At 38.1% G+C, this 22,629-nt stretch overlaps 1 protein-coding gene across 1 annotated transcript; it reads left to right on the top strand.

Moving 5' to 3' along the window:
- Positions 1 to 1,408: 1,408 nt before the first annotated feature.
- On the top strand, positions 1,409 to 20,557 carry EMB (embigin). Its single transcript, XM_009284616.2, has 12 exons — positions 1,409 to 1,435; positions 2,097 to 2,180; positions 4,582 to 4,591; positions 4,844 to 4,930; positions 7,133 to 7,222; positions 8,514 to 8,603; positions 10,927 to 11,101; positions 12,506 to 12,591; positions 16,081 to 16,208; positions 17,364 to 17,646; positions 18,464 to 18,497; positions 20,487 to 20,557. Exons 1-12 carry the CDS (start codon positions 1,409 to 1,411, stop codon positions 20,542 to 20,544), a joined length of 1,152 nt encoding a protein of 383 aa, XP_009282891.2. The 3' UTR covers positions 20,545 to 20,557.
- Positions 20,558 to 22,629: the final 2,072 nt, after the last annotated feature.

The following is a 22,629-nucleotide window of genomic DNA, read 5'->3' as shown; positions in this document are numbered from 1 at the left end:
GCGCTGCCTCCTCCTCCCCGGCCCCCGCTCTGGGGGCAGCTGCCGCCCCTGCCCCCCGGTGCTCTTTCGTCTTTAACGTCAAAAAAGTGTTTGGGTTTTTCGTAGGCCTGCCGGAAAGTAGGGATCGGTCCTCTGCTCTCCTCTAATGAACGTAACGTGGTCGTTAGCGTTGCCTCCCTGCGTGTGTGTGCTGGTGGGCAGCAGACACACCGGCTGCGATGCTGAACCGCATCCTGTGATGTTCAGTCCTGCAGTCTAATACCATCTCCTTTTTTCTGCCTCACAAACAGGAGGATTTATTAGTTCACAGGTGCAGGACTTGGAGGTCGAGGCATAGTGTTTTATTGCTGCCCTATCCTTATCAAGTAAAGCATTATTTAAGTCCTGAAAAAACCCAAATGGGCAAGTTAAATTACTAAAATATCAGTATGCCTAGTAGGTTGTGAGGAATGTTCCTTGGAGGATTTTATATTGCATTTTTAAATGTAACATTTAAAATTCATGAAGGAAGAGGGATTTGAGCCTTCTGGGCCCTATTTTTCCTCTAGTGTTTTCCAGCAGTTCAGGAGCAGACCAGTCACTTCTAAGGGAACAGGAGCTCATTTCTAAAACTAGTGGATTTCTGTTGTTAATTGCTGGTTTTGAACCATCGCAGAGTAGTAGAGAATGGTAATGGAAGGAAATACCAGATAGCTGATGCTTGCTGTGCAAGCTGTCATTGTTGGAGCATGTCTTGCCAAGGCCCAAAGTTCTGCCAATACATGTATGTGAACATTATTGCTGTGGCTTGAATTAACCATCAATGGTTTAGCTGCATTTTCAGTGTGTGATATGTAAATAGTTACATGTTTGTTTGTGCCTCAGTTGGTCTTCCTAATTCTGAGAGGAGCAATACTTCTCCCTGTGTGATGATAACTTCTGTAAAATTTGTAGTAGTTTCACATAATGTGAAAGGACAGAAAATCTGTCTTGCAGTTCTCAAGACTTGTTTGAAATACACATATTTATGTATGTGCACAGAGGAAAATCTGCTTAGTAGTTCTTAAAGCTTCTTTAAAATATGTATGTGTGTTTATGTACACACACATAAAACTTGAAGTACTTTCTAACAATTTATTTTGTTGATCAAGAATTTTTGTGACTGTAAATGGCCTGATATTTGTAGGAACATGTGAGTCACATTATGGCAAGTCAGCCACATGGTATTTATTTTTGATGACTATTACTGCTGAAAACTGTACTTAATGATGGTTGAAGCAATTCTAAGTTTATGTAAAGCCATCAGTGAAATGATACCCTCTTCTGAAAAAAACCCAACCCCAAAACAACTAAAAAAAACCCCAACAAAACCCTGTTTGTGTTTCCAAAATTTCCATAAATCTACCGTCTTCCTAAAGTGGTGGATACCATGTCTGGTTTTGAGCAGACATCAGAAGTGAGCCACCTGCTTTAGTATGCTTTATCTGTATAAAGTGAGGCTGTTGTTTTTCAGACTTCTATGAAACACTTTCATATTTCTATGAACTAGATAGGGAGGCTTCATACTGTGATTTCCATGATTTAAATGTGAGGAAAAGTGTTTTACTCTTCCATTGGTTATTAACCAAATGGGCAAAAACCTAGTCAAGCACAGGGACCATCTGCACAGGTGCAGCAAAGGGAAGTTCCTGCTCCCTTGGAGGGAGAAGAACTAAAACTGCCTTCTAGTAAAGTCCAGAAACAGTGTGTGTTCCAGAGACGTGGGGGTTCAGCGGGTTTCTTCAAAATAAATGCTTGCAGTAAAAGCAACTGGGGGGAGTACTAGGTGCACAAGGACTGAGTTGCAGAAAAGCAGGTTGCATACCCTTCTGCAACTGATCAGGCAGATAGCACAAGAGGCCTCTTAGATTTTTATTTTGAGATAAGTAGCTTGAGGAGAGTTACTATTATTCTGTTACTTTTGTCTTTTAGTCTTGTAACTAGTTAATTGTTTTGAAATACTTAAACCATCATTTTTATTCTACATTGAGTTGAGGGTAATTTCTAACTAAGTGTCACAACACTGTTCTTCAGAGTTTGCTGCTTCATTTGGTTATCATTGTGGTTGTCTAATTTAGTTTCAGGATGTGCTGCCAGATTCCTTCAGGAAAAGCAAATGCACCACATCTCATGTCCTAACTTCTGCCCTAAAGATACAAGGAGTTATACACCTTATTTCTTACAGACTCTGCTTCCAGGTTGGATTTTTCTGGTTTGCCCTGAGGGAAGGGCTTCTATCAGGGCATTTGGAAGTCCTTCATGTGGATCCTCTGGTGCCTCAGGAGAGCTCAGCGTGCAGCTTGCCCCTTTTCTAGGGGCACTAGGAGGTTCTGGTGGCTGGTTTTGGATGCTACTGAACACTTGTGTGTTTGCACAGAGTATAAAATTGATATTAAATTAATTGACACTAAATTAAACATTAAATTAATGATGTTAAACCAAGCCAAATTGTATCTCAACCTTTTCCTATTCAGCCACTTTTCTGGCTGAAAAAGAGCAAATAGATTTTAAAGCCTGAAATTGCTCTGGTGATGACAAGTATGGTACATCCACACTTTATTCCCCAAATATTGGCTGCAGTAGGAAGCAGAGGTAAGGTAGAAAAATAAATTAATGACCTCATACTCTCGCCTACTACTTTCTGCATAAAGATCAGGGCAACAAGAACTCAGCAAGCTACCACACTATTGATTAAATCTAATGCAAATCAATTATAGGCTAAGGCATGCAGCCATGACTCAATAGTTTGAGAAGTTATTCCACTTGATTTGCTTACATCACTGCCTGGCTTGATGACACTAATGCAGTCCTGGGTCATCTTGATCTCTGATGCTATTCAGCGGGTGTATATGAGAGGACAAAAGCAGAGCCATGTTATTTCAGTGCTATGTAGTTTGACATATGGGCAGGTAAGAGCCAATATGTGGAAGCAGTGGTGATGAGAAATAATACTACTTGACTGCTTTCGCTTGGTATGTGAACCAAAGAAGAAAGCCAAGATGAGAATCCTATTAGTATGCAAACCATGTTGCAGGTTATCTGGCTTCCTTGCAGAGAGATAACAGAGCTGCTGTACAGCTTGGCACTGCGCCTTCTAAATTTATAATCTTTGGGGATTTTAATTACTGTGCAGGTGATGCATCTACTAAGCTGACACAGTCAGGTGATCCATGACATCCTTAGAATGCCTCAAGATGCTGCAGATACAAAAATTCATGGACCTTTCTTCAACCTTACCATGAATATCAGAAGCATAATAGCTATCCCTGTTCTCACACCTCTGTCAAGCAGAGAATAAGACTCGGTCTTCTTACTGGCTGGGTCATAAGCCAGCAGATACGTAGACAGCAGATTTCTTATGTTCTTTGCTTGGGTGAGGGGCTGGGAGGGAACACTTGGCTGGTATGAAAAAATATGAAAAATGAAGAGCCTGTTAAGAACCACTAATGCTTTATTTTTTAATCATACCCTTTGACTACCTTGTTTTACTCTTGATCCAAACTGGTTGAAGTATGATGGGCAGATTGAGAAAGCAGATGGTGCAAGCTGGGCATGACTCTGATGTAGTCTGGAGTAACTGTGTGCTGGAGGTGCCAGTGGGAGAGTCTGTAGGTTGTCTTTGCCTGTAGTGCTGAAATGGGGTAGGAGTGTTAGTAGTGTTGTTCACTTGTAGGAACTGGCAGGGTGCTGACTTTATTTTCTGCTGAAGGCACGCAGTTCTCAAGTTTGAACACGCTTAAAGTATGATGCAGCTTTTCACTTTTCATCTATGCTTGCTGCTGTCTTGGATGTCTAGCAGAGCTTATTACCCTTCCCAGATTTTAATTAGAACTACAAAACATGTGTCCTTTTTCTCTGTGTAACTACTGGCCGAATCGCTTAAAAGCTGCTAATGTGAGATTGCTCTGAGTCTGAGGAAGAGTGCATCCTGCTGCTATGGCAGTGGAATATGTCCTGGAATACCTAAGCATGTGAAGATGCAGTGTTTATTTTACGCTGACTAGTTCTGCCACCCAAATGTGGGAACAGAAAGGAAGGAGCAAACATCTCCATTTTTATAAAACATCTAGGGACCTTGAATTCTTAAGAGTGACACAGAAACATAGTTGAACTAAGCAAGTCTTCCGCCTCTTCCCCTGCTGTCCTTTCTCCAGTCAAGAACATAAAGCATTGCCTGGCTCTTACAAAAACTGTTTTATAGGAGCAGAATCAGATTTGCAGTGGTGTTAAAAAAAAAAATAAATATGGAAATAGTCATTACTGTTACTTGGTGAAGTCCATGTTTGACACAGTGCCTTTTGTTATGCTCACCAAGGTGATAATAGAAGGAAAGGAGGTTGTTCATTGCATCTCTAAGCAGGGTAGACATGTAAGGTTGTAATGAGGTCCTTATTCTATTAGTGAATCTGCTAATCTACATTTAAAAATAATCAGCTAGTGTCAGTGTCATAAGCTGTGGTTGTCTACGCCCACAAAAAAGACAGGATTTAAGTACAGGTTATGAAGTTTGGTCTGCTGGAATATTCTGAAGAATGTCTTTGCCTGACTATAGGCTAACTACAGGAAGAGATCTGTATACAGATATTAGAGGCCAAATAAATACTGCCTCTGTTCTTTAATCTTTTCTTGCCTAAAGTAAGCTAAAGAACTAATGAAAAGTAATTCTTCCACATTTTGGCTGTATATGCTCAGAACTTGGAGAAAAAATGGAGGTATTAGGCTGAGGTGAGGAGGTTCTGTTTGGATTCTTTTAATGAACTAGATACTTCTAACTCAGTTCAGCTGAGAGAGAATAAAGTTTCTTTGAACCCTTTTTTCTTTTTAGATCCAACTATGACAACACAAGATGCCAGTCAGTCTCAGGCATACTCATTGACTAAGATGCAAGCTGGACTTAATGAATCATCTCCTGGTAATTCTTTTATTTCAGTACACCTAAAGCTCTAATACTTTTTCCTACTGATCCTAAGTTACCATGTAGAGTTTACATTTTCATACTAAATAAGTCTTTTGAAATAAGATTGTGGCTCTTCAGAAGAAACAAGTAAATAGATCATGTAGGCCCTTTAAAGCCACTGCAAGAGCTTAAGTGTCGTAGGCATCTTAAGGCCTGTGGAAAAAGCTATCCAACTGCTAGTTGCGTGATCTGTTGCCCTTATGCATGTATGCCATAAAAGCAGGCAAAGACCCTGGAGATGGGACAATTCCCAAACTAGAACCATTGTGGGAGGTTCTGTTCCAGCACTTATACCTGATAATTTTTCATGTAAGGACTCTTCGTTACGCTCTTGTATTAGTGAGAGGTACATGAATGCCCTTGCATCACTGTGCCTGCTAGCTTCATCTGTCTGTTTTTTTAAATTATGGATGTGTCAAACCTTCTTTTGTCCTCACACTTTATTCACCATATTCTGGACCTTAATTGTGGTTTTGATAGGGAGCAGAGAATAAGTTCCAGGCGGGAGAAGAAACCAATGATTGTTGATTCCCACCTCTCCTTTCTCCATAAAGATCAGAGCAGCAGGAATTCAGCAGTGTACCAAAGCTCATGCTGATTAATGCAAATCAAACATGGGCTAAGTTATATTTAGACATGAACTCAAGCAAGTTCTGACAAGTTATTCCATCTAAAGTTTTGTCATTGAACACCAGATAAACAGCATTATCATCTCCATTTTCAGAGCTTTTTAGCACAATGTGTGTGAGAACTAGGAGTGCAATATCTAATAGATGCAATAACTCTTTCCATACATACACACACATACATATGAACTAAAATACACGAAGTATTTTGTAAGGATGACCTCACCTGACTATTTTCAATTCACATATCAAATGAGGAAGACAGTCAGTATGAAAATCCTGTTAGTGTGCAAGACATTTTAAAGGTTGTCTGGTTTTTGTGGATAGATAACAACTGCTCTATGAACTGGCACTGGTGCCTTCTGAATCTATCATCATGAGGGATTTCAGTAACAAACCAGGTGATGCATATACTAGACTGACATAAACTGAGGTGATCCATGACAACCTTGGCATGCTGTCAGGGTGTTTGCACACATGGACAGAGGAAGATTCCCCAGAACACTTTCAGCCTTCACCTCTTATTTCAGGGGTAAACACTTGGACGAGTTTTTCTCCATCAGGCAGAGATCAAGGCTTGCTTGTGCTCTTGTATAGAGGAACAGGACATACTGTCTAGTGCTAGGAGACAGCTTCATAATTTTTTTGCTTAAAAAGCCATTTTGGACTAGTAGTTGAGATAGACAACAGCCTACTGTCAACAACCACCAAATGAACTAGCCTGAAGCTGTGTTCTTCTGCATCGTCCACCTTAATATACAGGTTTATTATTACTTAAACTGGTTGAAGCATGAGGGAAGGTATGAAAATGCAGATGGAACAAGCCAGGCAAAAGGCTGATTGCCTGTGGCACAGCATTCCTTGTGTTGTGAGCTGACACGTTGATAAAGAAAAACACTGCTTTATGGAATGGGCCAGCAACTTGGAAGGCCTGTGGTACCTCTGTTTATTCTTGCTCAGAGACCTTTAGATGCAAACCACTAGCAGGGACCTCCTTCAGCACAGCCAGATTCTCTCAACTGTAGCCAAGAGGCATATGTTTAAGAACTTTACCTCAAAGTTAAGTATTTTATGCAGGAAAAGAGAAGGAGTAATTCTGAGAAGATCTAGGCTTTCAGAGGTACTATTTCTACTGCACAGTGATCAACTCTGCCACCCAGTGCTGCTTTCATTGAGAAGACTGAAGCTGTAGCCTAATTTTCCTTTATTTTCCCAACTGTGAGTAGAAACCTTTTCAATCCATGGACAGGAGAGATAACAAAGCCCCTTCCCTTCTACAAAAACTAGAATAATTTTCTCCTATAATGCTGTATGATAAGGCAGATTCAATCAATTGCTATTTATATATTCCTGAAATGTATTATAAAATTACTGACAATAAAATTACTTTGCAAGCATGTAAAACATGCGGCTTAAAACATTTAGTGTATTTATCTACCGTGGGGCAGGGGAATGTCTGTTTCTTTAATTTTCTTTCAATTTAGTGATGAAACAAATTTTTTTGTAACCAGTTTGTTTTTTCACCTTTCAGAGCCTGTGACAACTACACGAACTGTCAACTGGCGAACTCAGGGGAGCCCTTCAGATCATCTGACACTTGGACGTAATGTATCTACACCTGGTAAAAGCAATCACATGTTGTCTTCTACTTATATTAGTAAATTTTGGTTACCCTAAGGTTTTACCTTGATTTTTTTTTTAATCAAGTGGTTATGGAGGATTTATATTAGTTGATAATTACCAAGACAAACAGTTTGATGTTTAAAGCTGTATAGAAAGTAACTGTGGAAACTGAAAAAATAAAAATTGCTATAACTGTATTGAATTGACCTTTCCTTTAAGCGTAATTTCTAATGTCATCTCCCGCAGTGTGCTGCAGTTTACTAGGAACTTGTATGCAGGTAGTAAAATACTAATGAAACAATTGTGTGTAGATGTGGAAGGGTGATGCTTCCTTAGCTGGGCTACATCTGTTAAAGCTGTAGCTTATTAATTTGCTTTCTTGCTCTGTTCTTGAAATGCACAGAGCATGAGAACAAGTACAGTGGTGGGAACAGACTGTTTATGCTTACAGTTGCCTGCCTGATAGCTGTTATCAAGCTTTGTAGAGCTTTATAAAGGTAGTCTCTGAATAGTATGCTATCTATAGTCCTACAGAAAAGGGATTTTGCTGGCCATATTAAAACTTTTAAATGTAGTTTTTCCCTCACAGAAGGAAAGTATATTTTAGTCAGGCAGATGATGGTCAATATTGATATTCTTTGTGTGTAGAAGGAAATTCCCTGCAGTATAACCAGAGTTTTGCAGAGCAGTGAGGGACTCAGACCATGTTCCAGTGGAGCACAGGGTGTTCTTGCCCCTGCATTCATTAGAGCTGCATCTAGATTAGATAGTCTACCTCTGGTTTTCTGGCTGTGTTGTTAAATTGTAGTGGCTTTGGGAATGGCAGTGTTCTGTTCTTCTGTTTCTTCTTTTTTATTTTTCTGAAGCTTATTACTTTTCCAAGCTCTGCTTAAACATTGACGTAGTCCTGTACAGTTCTAGGACCCACCTGTAAGCTTTAGGAAAAGCCACATATATAGGTGACTCTTTGAATGAGGCTGTGAAATAGATAAGACCTGTTTAGAGTATTGGCATTCACAATTACAACATGATATTAAAGCTAGAAACTATCTTCTAAAATGGCATAATTACTATAACAGTGGCCATACAACACTGCTACTTTAAGATTCTGGCTGTTAATACACAAGGTATATGAAAGGATCTCCATAGTAGTCAGCATTTGGCAAGGTCCTTTTTCTCCCCCAAGATTACTATAAGAAACAATTGCAATACCACGTTGACACTCTGCTGTATGATTACCTTTACAGGATCATAACATATCACTTTGCTTCCCCCCACAACCTTGTTAGGTCCAGATCTTACCACACAAGAGTTCAAGCAGGCAACCAAAGAGAACATGTCTAATGTCACTTTTGTGGAGTATGAGGTACTCCTACCTGGTGAGTGTGTTTATTTTCTCTTCCAGTTATTTTATATTGAATGCCTATGATTACACATAATCTTTTGTATGAGTCGTAGAAGTATTTAGGATGGCAACTTGATAAAGTTAAGATGTTCACAGTGAGCAAGTGATGAGCTCAGTAAAAGAAAAGATGAGTAAGTTTGTTGCACTACTCAGTTTTGTGTTTTAATAACTATTTTGCAGTGGAGAATGAGATTCTTATTTTTTTTTAATTAAAACTGTAAGTAAAAACAACTCATAGCTATCTGTTCCCCCAAATCAATTCAAGTGACAATTTCTTTGCAGTAGTGAATCCACTTGGAGAGCCCATGTAAGCTAGGGTACTTGTTAACCAGCAGGTGTTAGTCAGCTTTGCAGCATTACACGAGTTAGTGTGGAGAAAAGGCAAGATAAGCTTCTTCCTAAAGTAGATGTGAAGTTCCCAGTTGCCAAATAAGCATTTATAAGTAATTTCTCAGAACAACTGGAAAAACTGATCTACCTGAAATCTCTCTCAATTGGAGGAGATCAGTTAAAACTCCTTTGCAAAGTACTGGTATGATACTTAAGGACATAATTGCACAGCATTTATGCTGTATTTTCTTCTAGCAGAAAACTTAAGGTAGAGTCTTTCTTGTTCTGGTACATGTACTCTTGGTACAGAGATGCACCAGATATCAGTCTTGCTAGTGGTTAATTTTCAACAGCGTAGGGTTTTCATGTTCCATTCATTTAAAGTGTGGATTTATTTTTAAAATAATCTCAAAAGGTATGGATTTTATTTTTAGCCAGTGTAATTAATCTGACTGTAAAACTTTTGCTACTATGAAACCAATTCCATTTGCAAAATTACTTTGATCATAAACAAGCATAACACACCTTGTTGAGGTTGGCTCATTTATTGAGTGTAATGGCTGTAATAAATGAGTTGCAGTAACTGACTTTGCTCTGCTATGAAAGACCAAGGTAGGCCAAGGTGTTGCACCTCTGAGTTTAACTCCAGTTCAACAGATCTGTAATATTTTGGCAGGGACTTGGAGTTCTGGGCATGCTGTTCTGCAGGCTGTAAATGTCTCTGCCAGACCCAGTAAAGTTCAAATATTCTATGGGAGTATCTGGTGCTTCCACTTCAGACTTTGCTGCTTCTTAGGTATGACTTGCATTACTAAGTCAGTGAGCTGTACCTTAACTTCCTTTTCTCTCAAAGAATTTGAGCTGTGAAATACAGCTGCACTTTTTTGACCATCAAGTACTACAGAGTAGGTCTAGGATTGAGGTGAGGCCTGGATTAAATTTTCGTGGAGTATTCAGATGGACTAACCACAGTTCTATCTAGAAGGTATGAAAGAAAAGGCCAATTATGAAATAAAATATCATTGCTGACAGGTACAAAGTTAAAGGTGTTTTTTTAAGAAAAGGCTGTTTGTATGGACTGGAGAGATACCTGCTGTTGAAACCTATTTTTTGGATGTGCTCATTTATGCTCATGGAGCTTGTTAAAAGCAAAAAAGTGTCAGGTTTTTCTACTGCATTGGAATGTCTTCACATTGTAATTCTACTGACTGGCCACTAGAAGGCAAAGGCAGCCGTAAATGGGTTTGAAGATGACTTGGTTTCAAGCTGAGTAGCTGGAGTATGAAAGGCCAGATCCAACAATGTTAAGACTGGATTTTATCAACAACTTCACTAGTAACAGGACATTACCTATAATCTCACAGTATCATAAAAATCTGCAACTGGCTAAAACCTGGATGCTATAGATATTTACAAGTCTAACTCTTTTTGATGTTATTAATAACTTTTTATTATTTTAAATATAAAATATTTTTAATCCAATAAATCCCTGCTTTTTAATACCAAATGTGAAGTCAAAAAGGAAGTTTAGACTGAGAGCAGACATTGTTCCCCTTGGTGAAGAGCTAAGTACTCAATATATTTTGGTTTGGGTTAAATTATGTAGAAGTATAAGTCTGTCTTGCTTTCAGTGAAATGAATCTATGTTTAGTATAAGTCTGTCTTGCTTTCAGTGAAATGAATATCTATGTTTCTATATTAGAGCCCTCTAGAAAGTTTACCTACAGAATGGAGTGACTCTGTCATTTTTGTAATGGATGTGTATCATAACTCAGTTATGGCTTAAGAAAATTACTGTCAAAGACTGATTGGCTGATTTTTTGCAGGTTTTTTTACCCTGGAAAGTATAATAGCAGCACACTATATCCACCTGTAATCCAGCATATGTAAAACACAATCTTTGGATCTGTTCTTCCCCCAGAATGAAGAAATGTTTTTCATAAACCATTTTTTAAACTTCTTTTTAGGTGTTTCTGGTACTTCTGTGGAAAAAAATATCACTTTGGACAGGGCAGCTAGAATTGAACTTTCATGCAGATTGGACAATAAATACTCTCATTTGAAAAGTCTTCAAGTGACTTGGAAGAGGGGAAATGAAACAATCAGACACATGAATAAAACTGAAAACAGCTGGAGCATCCAGTAAGTAGCATTCTTTACAGTTTGACTTCCGGGTTCTAAGGAGTTATTGTCACATGCATATACACTGCCCAATAGTAGTCACGTATATATTAGAAAAGAGCCAAATGTGGTGATTAATGTATGCCCATAATCAACATATTAAAGCTGCAGGAAAGGAAAAAGGTTGCGGTTACCTTGAGCCTGGAGGAAAAGCTCCCTTTAGTGCTGGAAAAACAAGGTTTCTTCAAGACAAGTAGAGAATAAGGACACAGTTCCTTGAGGTCCAGTAGTTCTGTTCAGTAATTGAAGTAGTAATCTCAGTCTGAGATTGCTAAAATACCTCCATTTCTTTTTCCACATTCTCTTTTCTACCTCAGTGCTGCTTTGCAGAAGTCTGAAAGGCACCAATGGCCAGTTTTTTTCCTTCATAGTTAGCAAAAGAGAGGAGGACAAGTAGAGAATAAGGACACAGTTCCTTGAGGTCCAGTAGTTCTGTTCAGTAATTGAAGTAGTAATCTCAGTCTGAGATTGCTAAAATACCTCCATTTCTTTTTCCACATTCTCTTTTCTACCTCAGTGCTGCTTTGCAGAAGTCTGAAAGGCACCAATGGCCAGTTTTTTTCCTTCATAGTTAGCAAAAGAGAGGAGAAATTAGCTTTACATGAAAGATGTTCTGGATTTTTTAAAGGTTTTCTTGAGTCTTTGCAGAGGTTTGAAAGAGTGAAGAAATGTTGTAGAAAATTTTCTTCAATTGATATAATTTACTGTTGGACTTAAAATCTGTAGATGGGCTAATTTTAACCAGGTGGTCCCCAGTTGATATCTGTATTGCTTTGGTTTCTTAACATCAATAACATTTATATAAAATCTCTGATAGAAAATGTACTGTTGCTTTTCTTCTACGCCATATACACAAACACAGCCATGTAAATCTTTTTCAAAGTGCCTGTGAAATGTATAGTTTGCCAGCAGAGAGGATGCTGGACTTCATTAGATGACAGCTCTTTAAAACTGTTCTGTGTTGGAGCTATGCTAGCCATTGACTCTCTGGCTTTACAGAGAAGAAACCATTTAAATAATCTCTTCTGAAGTCCTACATAGCGTATGCTATATAGTTCACATGGTGAACCCATGTCTAATTCGGTAACCTGTAGATCATACTGCTTAAAGATGTTAGGCCTTCTGTGACCAACAAGGGTGAAAATATTTACGTTCCTAAGTGTGCTTGTGCTCTTCTGTTTTCTTAAATACCATGCTGTTTTTACATTGCACTAAACCTGAATCTTAGCGTTTCAGTGATGTATGTTCTCTGCTCCACTACTAATCTCTGCTGGTTTCTTTAGAATGTTTATTAGCAGTCACTGATAGTTATAGGACAAAAGAAAATACAAGCAAAAAAACAAATTGGTGAAACTTTTTTTGAAGGTTGAGGATCTTGGATAACAGTAATCTGGGAGGTTACAGTTGTACTCTGAAAGGTGAAGAAATCAGCGCTATGTTTCATTTACAAGGCAAGTTATTTTAAATTTTGCTTCACTTGACCATTGAAATCCTGTATTAATATGGTTCCTGGATAGTATGGAAATTGCAACTTCATTTGATAAGCAGTGACTAGTATGATCAAGCTAAGTGAGAATCACTATCAAAGGCATTTCTATAGCATTGAGGGAGGAAGAATTTTGAAGCAAAAACTAAAAGCCTTTTTAACAAAATTTGCTAATAACCAAAAGACCATATAAGCCTACTTTTTTTCCTGAACGAGTGACTGATTTCCCCTTTGCACTCCATCCCTACAGCAGGAGTGAATACTCATCACTTTCTGGGGGGTGGGAGGAAAGGATGGTGTCTCAGATAAATTCTTCAAAAAGCAGAGCCAATGACTTGGAAGTTTGGCCTGATACTCAGTGTTACAAGAGGAGCAATGATTGGCAGAATGGAGGCAGGTTTTTGAACAAATTCAGTTGTATTTCTGAAGCACCAAGTTATTGCTTTAGTGCATCTTTCATTCTATATGTTATAAGAACAGCTCTTATATTAAAAGTTAGTTTGCTTCGTTGGGCAGTATGAGTACCCTCTCTTCTGTTTTGTATTCTCTTCTCCAGTAATGTTGTCCTTGACAGTAGTAGGCAGAATCCAGTTGAATGGAAGACGTGAAAATGAAACAAATACAAGCTGCTAAGAACCTTCATCTCTAATAAGAGCTATTCCCTTCTCTATTCCCACCATCCAAATTTTGTAGAGCAAGGCAAGAATTTGATCTGCGAAAGCCCCACAGACTGTGATATCTAACTTCAGCTGAACTAACCAGCAGGGCTCTGTAATTCTCAGTGCTGCAAGCTGACTTTGTTCAGCAGGATATCTGGTCATATGACTTGAGGAAATTCTCATGTATATCTCAGTCTTGAATAGTAATGTTGATACCTGCTTTCAAACCTTCAGCCAGGGGAGATCAGCTTGCAATACTGAAGAAAGACAAAATTGTAGTTTATTCAGACCTTTTAATCTCTAAAAATGATTATATATTTTTCTTGTCAACATGTGGGTGAGGTTTAGTTGAATGGCTATCCAAGTCTTTTTACATAAAAAAAAAAAGTCAAAGCAGACCTTATTCTTCTGAAAGTATACAGGAACTATTTTGGTAAGGGCAGGAATGACTCAATAGGGAAGTAATCTTTTCCAGAACAGTGCTTAGGACTGCTTGATTTCTTACAAGACGATGGGAGAATTGCTTCACAATGGTTGAATGCTGCCACTTCTGATGCTGTAAAAAGTACTGGCTTGAGACTTTTCAAGATTAATGCAAGAGTGAAGGAAATGCGAAAGAGAAGTCCTTGAATCTTCCAGTCAATAATGCAGAGAGAACAATTCTCGAACTGAAAGATGAGTAATGTGTTGGTATAGACTCAGTGGCTAAAGTCATCACTGCTGTAACTAACTGCAGTAGCTTTTCCACTAGGCAGTTAGGCATTATTGATGTGTTGCCTCTGCTCCCCTCCTCCATCCTGGCTTGGCATAACCCTGCAGATTTTGAGTTGAGCTTTTACCCAGGTCTGCAGAAAACCATTAACATTTTGAGATGCTTATAGGAAGATCAAATTATTAAACACAGAGAATATTTATGGGTATTTTAAAATGGTGTGAAGTGTTGTAATAGCTATATTAAAGGGTAGAACAGATTACTTTGCGTTTGCCCATTGTTGAGGGATCCTTAAGCAGCTGTCCAGGTACATGCACTATGAAACAACTCTGGTCTTAGACCAGTGTGGAAATCTGACTGGTATAAATGCTGGTGCGATCACCTGTCTGTTCATCTCTTCAACAATTTGTTTTTTCTGTGCAGCAGCAGTGTTTTGTCACCAAATTGCGGGTGATCTAATTACAAAAATGCCTGGGAGAAAGCATATTATTTCTTTGCATGTATTCAAGGATTAACCACGCTGTTACACAGCCAGATCCCAGAACTCATGATGAATATTCATGTCCTTAATCATGGCTAATGTGGTAAAGGTATTGCTGGTATGCCTATAGCTGTGCTTTGCCACTGATCAGCATGGCTGAATCTTTTTGACTACCACATAAACCTGTTGTGCTGCTTACAAGGGTTTTTAATTTGTTTTCACATGTTCCATTCTTTTTTCCCCAACCTGCTTTTGTTTTTTCCCCTGCTATAAATTGCAAAGGAAGTGGCAGCAGTTATTAGTAAAGTTGTCCCTTTTACTGACAGCAGTGAAGATACTTTGCCACTGCTCTTTAGAAGGATGTGTTTAATGATTAAAACAATACATATGGAGTGAGAAGACTTCACTAGTAATGAGGCTGGATTGATGTATGGTGCAGCAAATTCTGAGGTTGTAAGCAGTGTGTTCTTATATATGAAACCAATTTGTTAGTGTTTCTGGAATGGAAATTTTTAAGTTTGAATACTCACGAGAAGTGAACTTTTCAGGACAATTAATTTGTGCTCAGCCAGTCAACAAGGGGAGGGAACAAGAACAATCTTAGTTTATACCAAATTGTTCCATCATAACTGCTGAAAGCAAGTTCTTGGCCTGTTTAGTCTTGTGTGACCAATATAATTTAAAAAAATGTACTGGGTCTGAACTTACAACATAGAACAATGAAACTTGAAGTAAAATTTAAAATAAATGGATCTGAGGAGAACATGCTGGTAAATGTCCTAATAGAAAGGGGAAAGAAGGGGGAAGGGGAAATACATACTCTATCATGATATATTTGTTAAGCCCCAACTATGTCTGTGGGATGCTTCAATATATTCAACAGCCTTTTTTGGGCTTTTGCTCTTGGAAGGCTGTGGGGCATCTGCAGTTAGAATGGCAGGGACAAGTAGATCTAAAGTTATAATGTGATGTCTTGTTTTTTGTGGCCATGTTCTATCCTTAGCAAGATTGGACCAGAAGTCCTCTTTACTGGCATGCACCCACAAGTCATGACTTCAGCTTAGAAAATGTTTGTAACTACAAAGCTCCCTCAATCTACAGTTTTGTCTTGATTACAAAAAAGTTCTCTGCATGCACAACTTGCCAGATACCATTATCAGGTAGCATTATGGCTGGAATAGACTTCTATCAGTTTTTGCAGATTGAGTGAAATTGCAGAAAAATTAGCATGTCTGTTTCTAGTGTATTAGAGCTGAAGCACGTAGCTCACAGCTGTCAAGGAAGGGAAAGAGGAAATGGGCAAGGCTAGACATCAGTCTGATTATCACTTGGTTTTCAGTATTAATTGGCAACTTTTAAGATCATACAGCAACTGAGAGCAGGATTCCTGTAGTCTTCTGCACAAATTCTGTATATGGAATATCAGCCTGAAATGACTCTTCATTTAAATCATGTCATGAATAATAGAATCATCTGTGTTTAAGGGAAAAGAAAATGAATGGACTAATATAAATACATATCTAAATATATTTTATCTTTTTACAATACTGTAATTGAAACCTGTAGGTCTCACTTGATGAACTTTTTCCTACTTGTTCTTAGTACCGAAAATTGAAGGAAAAGAAAAACCCATAGTCAGTTATGAAGGAGATACAGCTGTAATGATTTGTAAAAGTTTTGGCTATACTCCCATTGCTTGGACTTGGTATATGACCAATGGAAGTGAACAGGTAAGGTTTTCATTTGTTGGCCAGGCAAAACAATGTGGCAAAAACCAAGTACAGACACTTTGTAAAGTATAATGACTTTTCACTGTAGGCTCTACAAATTGCATTTCTATTAAAGTTAATGTAAATCTCTGCAGATGGAAAAATCTGTGATATTTAGCAGTATTCATTATCGCAGGGATGTAGTTTTTGTTCTGATTTGTATGATGTTTCTTTTCCAAAAAGTCCCTGCCATACTTTTACAGCCCAGATAAGAGTAAAACAAATCAGATCAGTCTTCAGATACTTATCTTTACTATATTAATGATGGTTATATTCCTCAAATCTTACTACTTGATACCAAAAAAACCTTATCATAGCAGGACATGTAAGGTATTGGAGGCTTGAGGGAGAACAGGAGCATATCCCTTTTCCTCCTCCAGGTACAAGTGCTTCTGTATTTCCCAGCCTGTATGACCTCTCTGGGGCACTGGACCTGAAGGAGGTTATCCCGTGGTGGAGACTGCTGTGCCACTTGATTCTGAAGGAGCTGAAATACTTCTCACTTCAGCTCCTGCCTTAAAGGCTGGGAGGACAAATCTCGCTCAGCAGTTTCTCCTCCACATACCCACCTTTCAGGATGCCCCTTAGCCTTGGAAGCATAGCCACTCTGTTCTAGCCCTTTTCTGGGGGAAGCACTGTCAACTGAGAGAAGGTAAATAGATCTGTCTCCTCTACAGTGCTGGAGAGTAGCATTGACTTGTAAGACTATCAACATACTTTCCCAGTGAAGCAGCATTTCCAGCTCAGCTTCCTCAAAAGTGTATGCTTTGTGCTGTGGTGAAACCTGGACATTAGATCCTGACACCTGAGGCTGCCGTTGTCAGTGGAGAGTCAATAGAGTCAAGGGTACCTTTCATCTGATCTTAAATAGACTAAAACAGGTCAGACAACTTGCTCACTAAAAATGCATATTTTCCTCCATTGAATGTAAAGGGAACCAGGGTGGCCAGCTAAGATAAATCCTTCCCTTGGAGGTGGACTAAACATGCTTCACAAATGCCACTTGTTCTTAACTCATTTTACATCTCTCTATATAGAACTATCTGTTGATAATATAAATAATTTGATTAAACACTTTTTCATTGCATTAATAAGACTTGTATTTTTAATTTTCAGATTGCCATTAATGACTCTCTGCTGGCAGACAAATATGTAATTAATAGACTATCTGCCAATGTAACCCATCTGAAGATATTGAAGCTCACCAAGGAAGATGACGGTGTATATTGGTGTGAAGCTGCTTTTGAACTAGGAAAAAGTAAAGGAAAGCTGAAGCTTAGAGTTCTATCCCTCATGGTGCCTCTCAAACCCTTTCTAGCAATTGTGGCTGAAGTTGTTATTTTAGTAACTATTGTTTTCGTCTATGAGATGTATTCGAAAAAGAAAGAGAAATCTGCAGGTAAGTCTTTTTTAAGTCTTTTCTAGCTTTTCATTGAAATTGCAGCAAAGGTAGAAAGGTATGACCCATAGCACTTCATGTATGAAGTTCAGTGTGATTTTCACATCTGTATTTTTTTCTGATAAAAAACTTTCTTCTACAAAATTGCATTATTTTAGATATTTAAATCTCTTCGATGGGTCTAGAATTCAGGTACAAAGTGCTTTCAGTTAGCAATACTTTCTCATAAAGGGTTTGATATAGTCCTTATTTTTTTCCTCAGAAGACAAAGGAATTTAGAGGCTATACTTTTTGGGGGAATACTTAGGAATGGAAGCAAGTGTTAGTAGTTTTGATGGGAGAAGCTTCTGTCAAGAAGTAGTAAGATGTAAAAAGGAGTAAGAAGGAAAAAATGCATTAAAACAGAATGCACTAATTTTGGTTGTTGAACCTAAGGCATACATAGGTCAGCTGAACTAGATGATGCAAGATGAAATAGAAGTGACATATATAAAGAAATCTATGTATATATGTGTCTATGTATTATACATACATAGTGTTATACATATATGCATACATGTATTTTTCTGTATTTTATACATATAACATGTATTAAAGTAAGATTAATAAAACTTGATCAAAGTAAGTTTTTTGACAAATTTGCAGGTAATTCCACTGAATAGAGGAATAAGATAACTTGAATTACGAATTTAAGAAAACTAATAAAATGAAAAAATAAGATTGTTCTGCTTGTACATGGAGTAAATAATAGAATTAAACAGAACTTTTGTACGGTTTGCTAATTGAGACCTTATATAATCCTTCTTCTGTTCTGCAGAAGACGAAAAAGAATTTGACCAAGTTGAGCAACTGTAAGTAAAGAATTTGTATACTATAGTTAAATACTTCCTTTTCTGCATATTAGCGTGTTGTTTAAAATTATACCTTGTTGTTGAGCCCATTGGTAAGGGCTAATGATGAATATGAAAGTACAGTTTATTCCCTTCCTTAAGACCTCCTAGTTCCAGAGTGTGCAGAACGCGTTTTTCTACTTGGCACTTAATTTTGGTGTTTGGAAGATACTTCACTCTTTTGTAAGAGCACCATGTGTCATCATTATAAGCTCATTCTAAAAGGCTATAACTACGAGGAAAATTACTTTCAGGTGGAAATTTCGCAGAAGAGGCTTTGAATTTTTTTCTCATATGTATTTTTGTCCATATTAACATACATTTCTCTCACTTGCATGTCATCGAAGCCCTAACTGTCCTAGGTAAGCCTGTAGTTACTGGGGTGTTGGGAGCTGGTGTTGTTGGCTGTTTTGGTGGTAACTCCCGTGTCTCTTGGGGCGGGGGTCTTCTCACTGTGCTGATGGCTTGGGCTCCCTGGGCACAGGAACAGCTGCACTACTGAAGCCAAAGGAGCAGGTGTAGGCAGTTCTGTTGCTGTTCTGCTCCTTGAGGGTTGGTGCTCCCATGCTGGCTCCCCCCTCCTCTGGATGATGCATTTCTAAAGGCTTGCTTGCTAAAATAAGCTATACTTCTCTCCCTTTGCCCATCCTTTGAAGCCCAGTCACTTCATTTGGCCTGTTAACTTTCCCTTTGTTTTAAGATGCAGCCTAGCAGTTCCTCTTCTTAGATGTGTCCAGTCTACTCCAGTTTGCTTCAGTTCCTTGTCTCCTCCTATGTTTATCTCCCTTTTTTTTGTCCCTCTGAGTAGCACTATCTTTCCTTTTTTGAATCCCTTGCTGCAGTGACCTTCTTTGTTTCCCTGTGTTGTATTCACTTTCCGATTCCTTTTTCCAGTGCTAGCTGAAAATACATTTTAGTGCTTTTCCCCTTATCTAAACAGCTTTAAAGCTATAATTCAATTATACTATAAAGTGGGGATATATCTTGGGAATATAGTATGCTATTATACTGCTGAGTGTTTAGGGATATGTCTTGGGTTGAAAATTGAATAATTGCCCTTGTCGCTTAGCCCTACTTCTTACAAACTTGCTGAAACTGTATTACAATAGGATTGTAGCACAGTATAGTGCACTAAAATAATGTTTTCATGCTTGATGAGATGTGGGATGTGGTTTTGATCAGCTGCTTGATCTTTACTTTGGAGTTCTATCTTAGATAAACACATATGAGGAAAATCTATTAAACCATGTACTTCTTGCCTGATTTAAATAACTTTCAGTTATTTCAACTACTGGCTGTTTAGAAGATAGATTTGTGTACCAGAGAGAATGGCTCCAAAGGAACTTTTCTGTCTGTTATGTCAAGTGATGACTAATATACAACTGAACTTAGTTGATGAGGCTATAATTAAAATGTCACATCCAACAATGTATTAGGTGGGGAGGCTAGTGATTCAGAAACAGAATTTTTTTTTAGCAAGAGAATTGTTAATTCAAGTCTTGATTGTGACCAACACCATATAGCTAATTGCTCCTTCTGGAGTACCTACAATCATGTCTGTTTCAGCCCATGTTCTGAGGATGTTGAGCTGTATATTGCTTGTATATTATTTGAGCATTCACTTCATATACAAATTCTACACACTGAATGAAATGATAGTACAGCAATCATTTCTGGGAATACTGTCACTGTTATAACTTCTGCCCAGAACTTTGTGGGATTTTTGAGGGGGATTGAGTTCTGCCTTTACGGCTTGGCTGAAAGACTTCAAGAGTCAGTATTTTCGTTGCTTAAATTTTGTTTAATCGTCTTTTTTCTTATAACTTCACATGCTGAAAGAGAAAATCAAATATATTTTAGATGTACTCTGTGATTGTGTTGGACTGGAATGACTGTGCTCATCCTATACTTAGAAGTTGAGTTTTGGAATTTAACCTCTCTTTCTTACAGTAAATCAGAAGAAAGCAATGGTCTGGAAAACAGTAGTGCTAGGCACAGAAAAACTTAATCTGGTTCCTAAAAAGGTAAGATGAAACAGACTAGAGTTTACTTTTCTCTTGAGCAGCCTAATACAAGGACAAAGAAATCCACTGTGCCATCCCAATCTGGGTTCTTCTTGATGTGGGAACAACATATTAATAGAACTGTTGTTCAGATAAAACAATATATAGCCATTCATTATGTAATACCAGCAAGAAAGTGAGTCCAAAATCTTTTAATTCAATGCTGTCATCATTGTGGTTTAATAGTTCTGTTCACCCATGCAGTCCTTAAAATAGGACCCCGATTAACCTGCTTAATCGCTTGGCTCCTGAGCATGAAACATTTCTATGAATGCCAGGGTAGGTGCTGAGAAGCTAACAATTGCTGATGCATCTGAAATCCTGCTCTCTCAGGCTGTATTTTGGGTGTTGAGTGAGTTTATGGAGGAAGGATGCAAGTGTAATAGCAAGTGGGGAATGTGACAGTACCAGAGATGGGAAACAAGGGATTATAGGAGTCTAGGAAAGAAGACAGCGCTTAATAGATGGTGACTGAAGGGATTAGTGGTAGAAGAAGGAAGCAGAGGATATGTAGCCCTGTGGAAACTATATAATGAACTTCCCTGATTCTCTGCCCTCTTTACAGTCTAATTACAGGCTGCTTCTACTTATGCCAGCTGGAAATGCTTGTCAGAGGATGGTCTGTCAGTTGAGGACCAATCCTATATACTCTAGCTATTTCCCCATGTTATTCCCCCTCTGCATCTGTCACCCCAAGCTCTCATCTCGAGATGAGAGGTGTGAGTGACTTTGCATTCATGTCACTGCTGGTACTGTTCTTCCTCATCACAAGCCGTCTACCTGAAGGAAGATTGTTTCCATACCCTTTGTTTTAAAGAACAGAAAGAGAAGTGTCAGGTAAAGATCATATAAAGAGAGTAACAAATCAGAAAAAATCAAGAACAAATACTTTCCAAGAGTATATTGTCTCCTCTGCTTCCTGCATGTTACTGTACTCGTTGATTGCTGTGACTTAGGTTCCCAAGGATTTATCCCATATTGGATCTAAGGTCCTATTCTTGTAAAGTCCTTTTGGCATATGACACTCAGTCCATCACTAAGGATTCAGATTTGCAAATTGGACCATTCAAAAAAAAAAACTTCATTCCAGTTTATATTTTCAAACAAATATGGGAAAATATTAAGCAGCAAAATAACAAAATTCATGTTATAAGGAAATGTGTTTATTCTTTTTTAATTCAGGAGATTTAAGCCAACAGAAGTGGAAATCATCACAAAGCTACAGAAGATGTATGCGGCTATGCATTTTAAACATCTACTATGCTTCTAAGTAAACTCCTCTACATTTATGAGAAATAAGATGCTTTTAAAATAGCTGTGAAACTTCATTTTATACAGATGATAATGTATTCTGCATTTTGACCTTTGCTGTCTGTAACGTTGTCATTTTACTACTAAAAGGCAGTTTTTACGTGATCAGACTTCCTGTTTTATGACTGATCTGTTTGATTTTATGTCCTAAATTGGAACTAACCTTGCATTCACTGAATGAACAGGTAATATAGAATGGGCCTATTAGCTAGGTGTTACAAAGCTGGACTTGTAAGATCAAAAAAGAATCTCCACCAAAGAAAATGCTTTTTACTAGCAGATGAAGCAAATGTGACACAGCTGTTTTTACCAAAGAAATGGTCAAAGGGAAATCTTTATCATGATTTAAATGAAACATTAACAGTTTTGCAATTTGCTCTGAACAGTAAAATGTCTTCATTCTAACTTTTCTTAGCTTCATTTAAATGAGAATGTACCTATATTTCTTTCTGAATACTTAAGATATTAATTTTCTTAAGATGTCCTGCCGTATGTCTCTGCTACTATACTGTAACTCTAAATAGGCTAAGCACTTAAATACTGTACAGATCAGCTATTTCAGCAGTATTTCAGAGTAGATGAAAGAAGCAAAGGGGATGCAGTACCATATCAGAATATAACTGAAATAATTCCTTGCGCATGCACAAATTAGTGCAGGATCTGAGGGCTGCAAAACCCGGTTTGCAGTTGTAACTTACACAGAACACAAATTTCACAAA

Source organism: Aptenodytes forsteri, unplaced genomic scaffold (genome assembly GCF_000699145.1).
Source record: "Aptenodytes forsteri isolate BGI_AS27 unplaced genomic scaffold, ASM69914v1 Scaffold359, whole genome shotgun sequence".
NCBI classification, from domain to species: Eukaryota; Metazoa; Chordata; class Aves; order Sphenisciformes; family Spheniscidae; genus Aptenodytes; species Aptenodytes forsteri.
The sequence above is the reverse complement of the archived record's forward strand: the minus strand, read 5'-3'. Positions and strand labels throughout refer to the sequence as shown.

Bases quoted from the DNA above. Each gene is read 5' to 3' on its own strand.
- EMB (XM_009284616.2), top strand. From the start codon at position 1,409: ATGTCTGGTTTTGAGCAGACATCAGAA. The intron at 4,931-7,132 runs GTAATTCTTTTA...TTCACCTTTCAG, and splicing joins ACTTAATGAATCATCTCCTG to AGCCTGTGACAACTACACGA. The intron at 18,498-20,486 runs GTAAGTAAAGAA...TCTTTCTTACAG, and splicing joins TTTGACCAAGTTGAGCAACT to TAAATCAGAAGAAAGCAATG.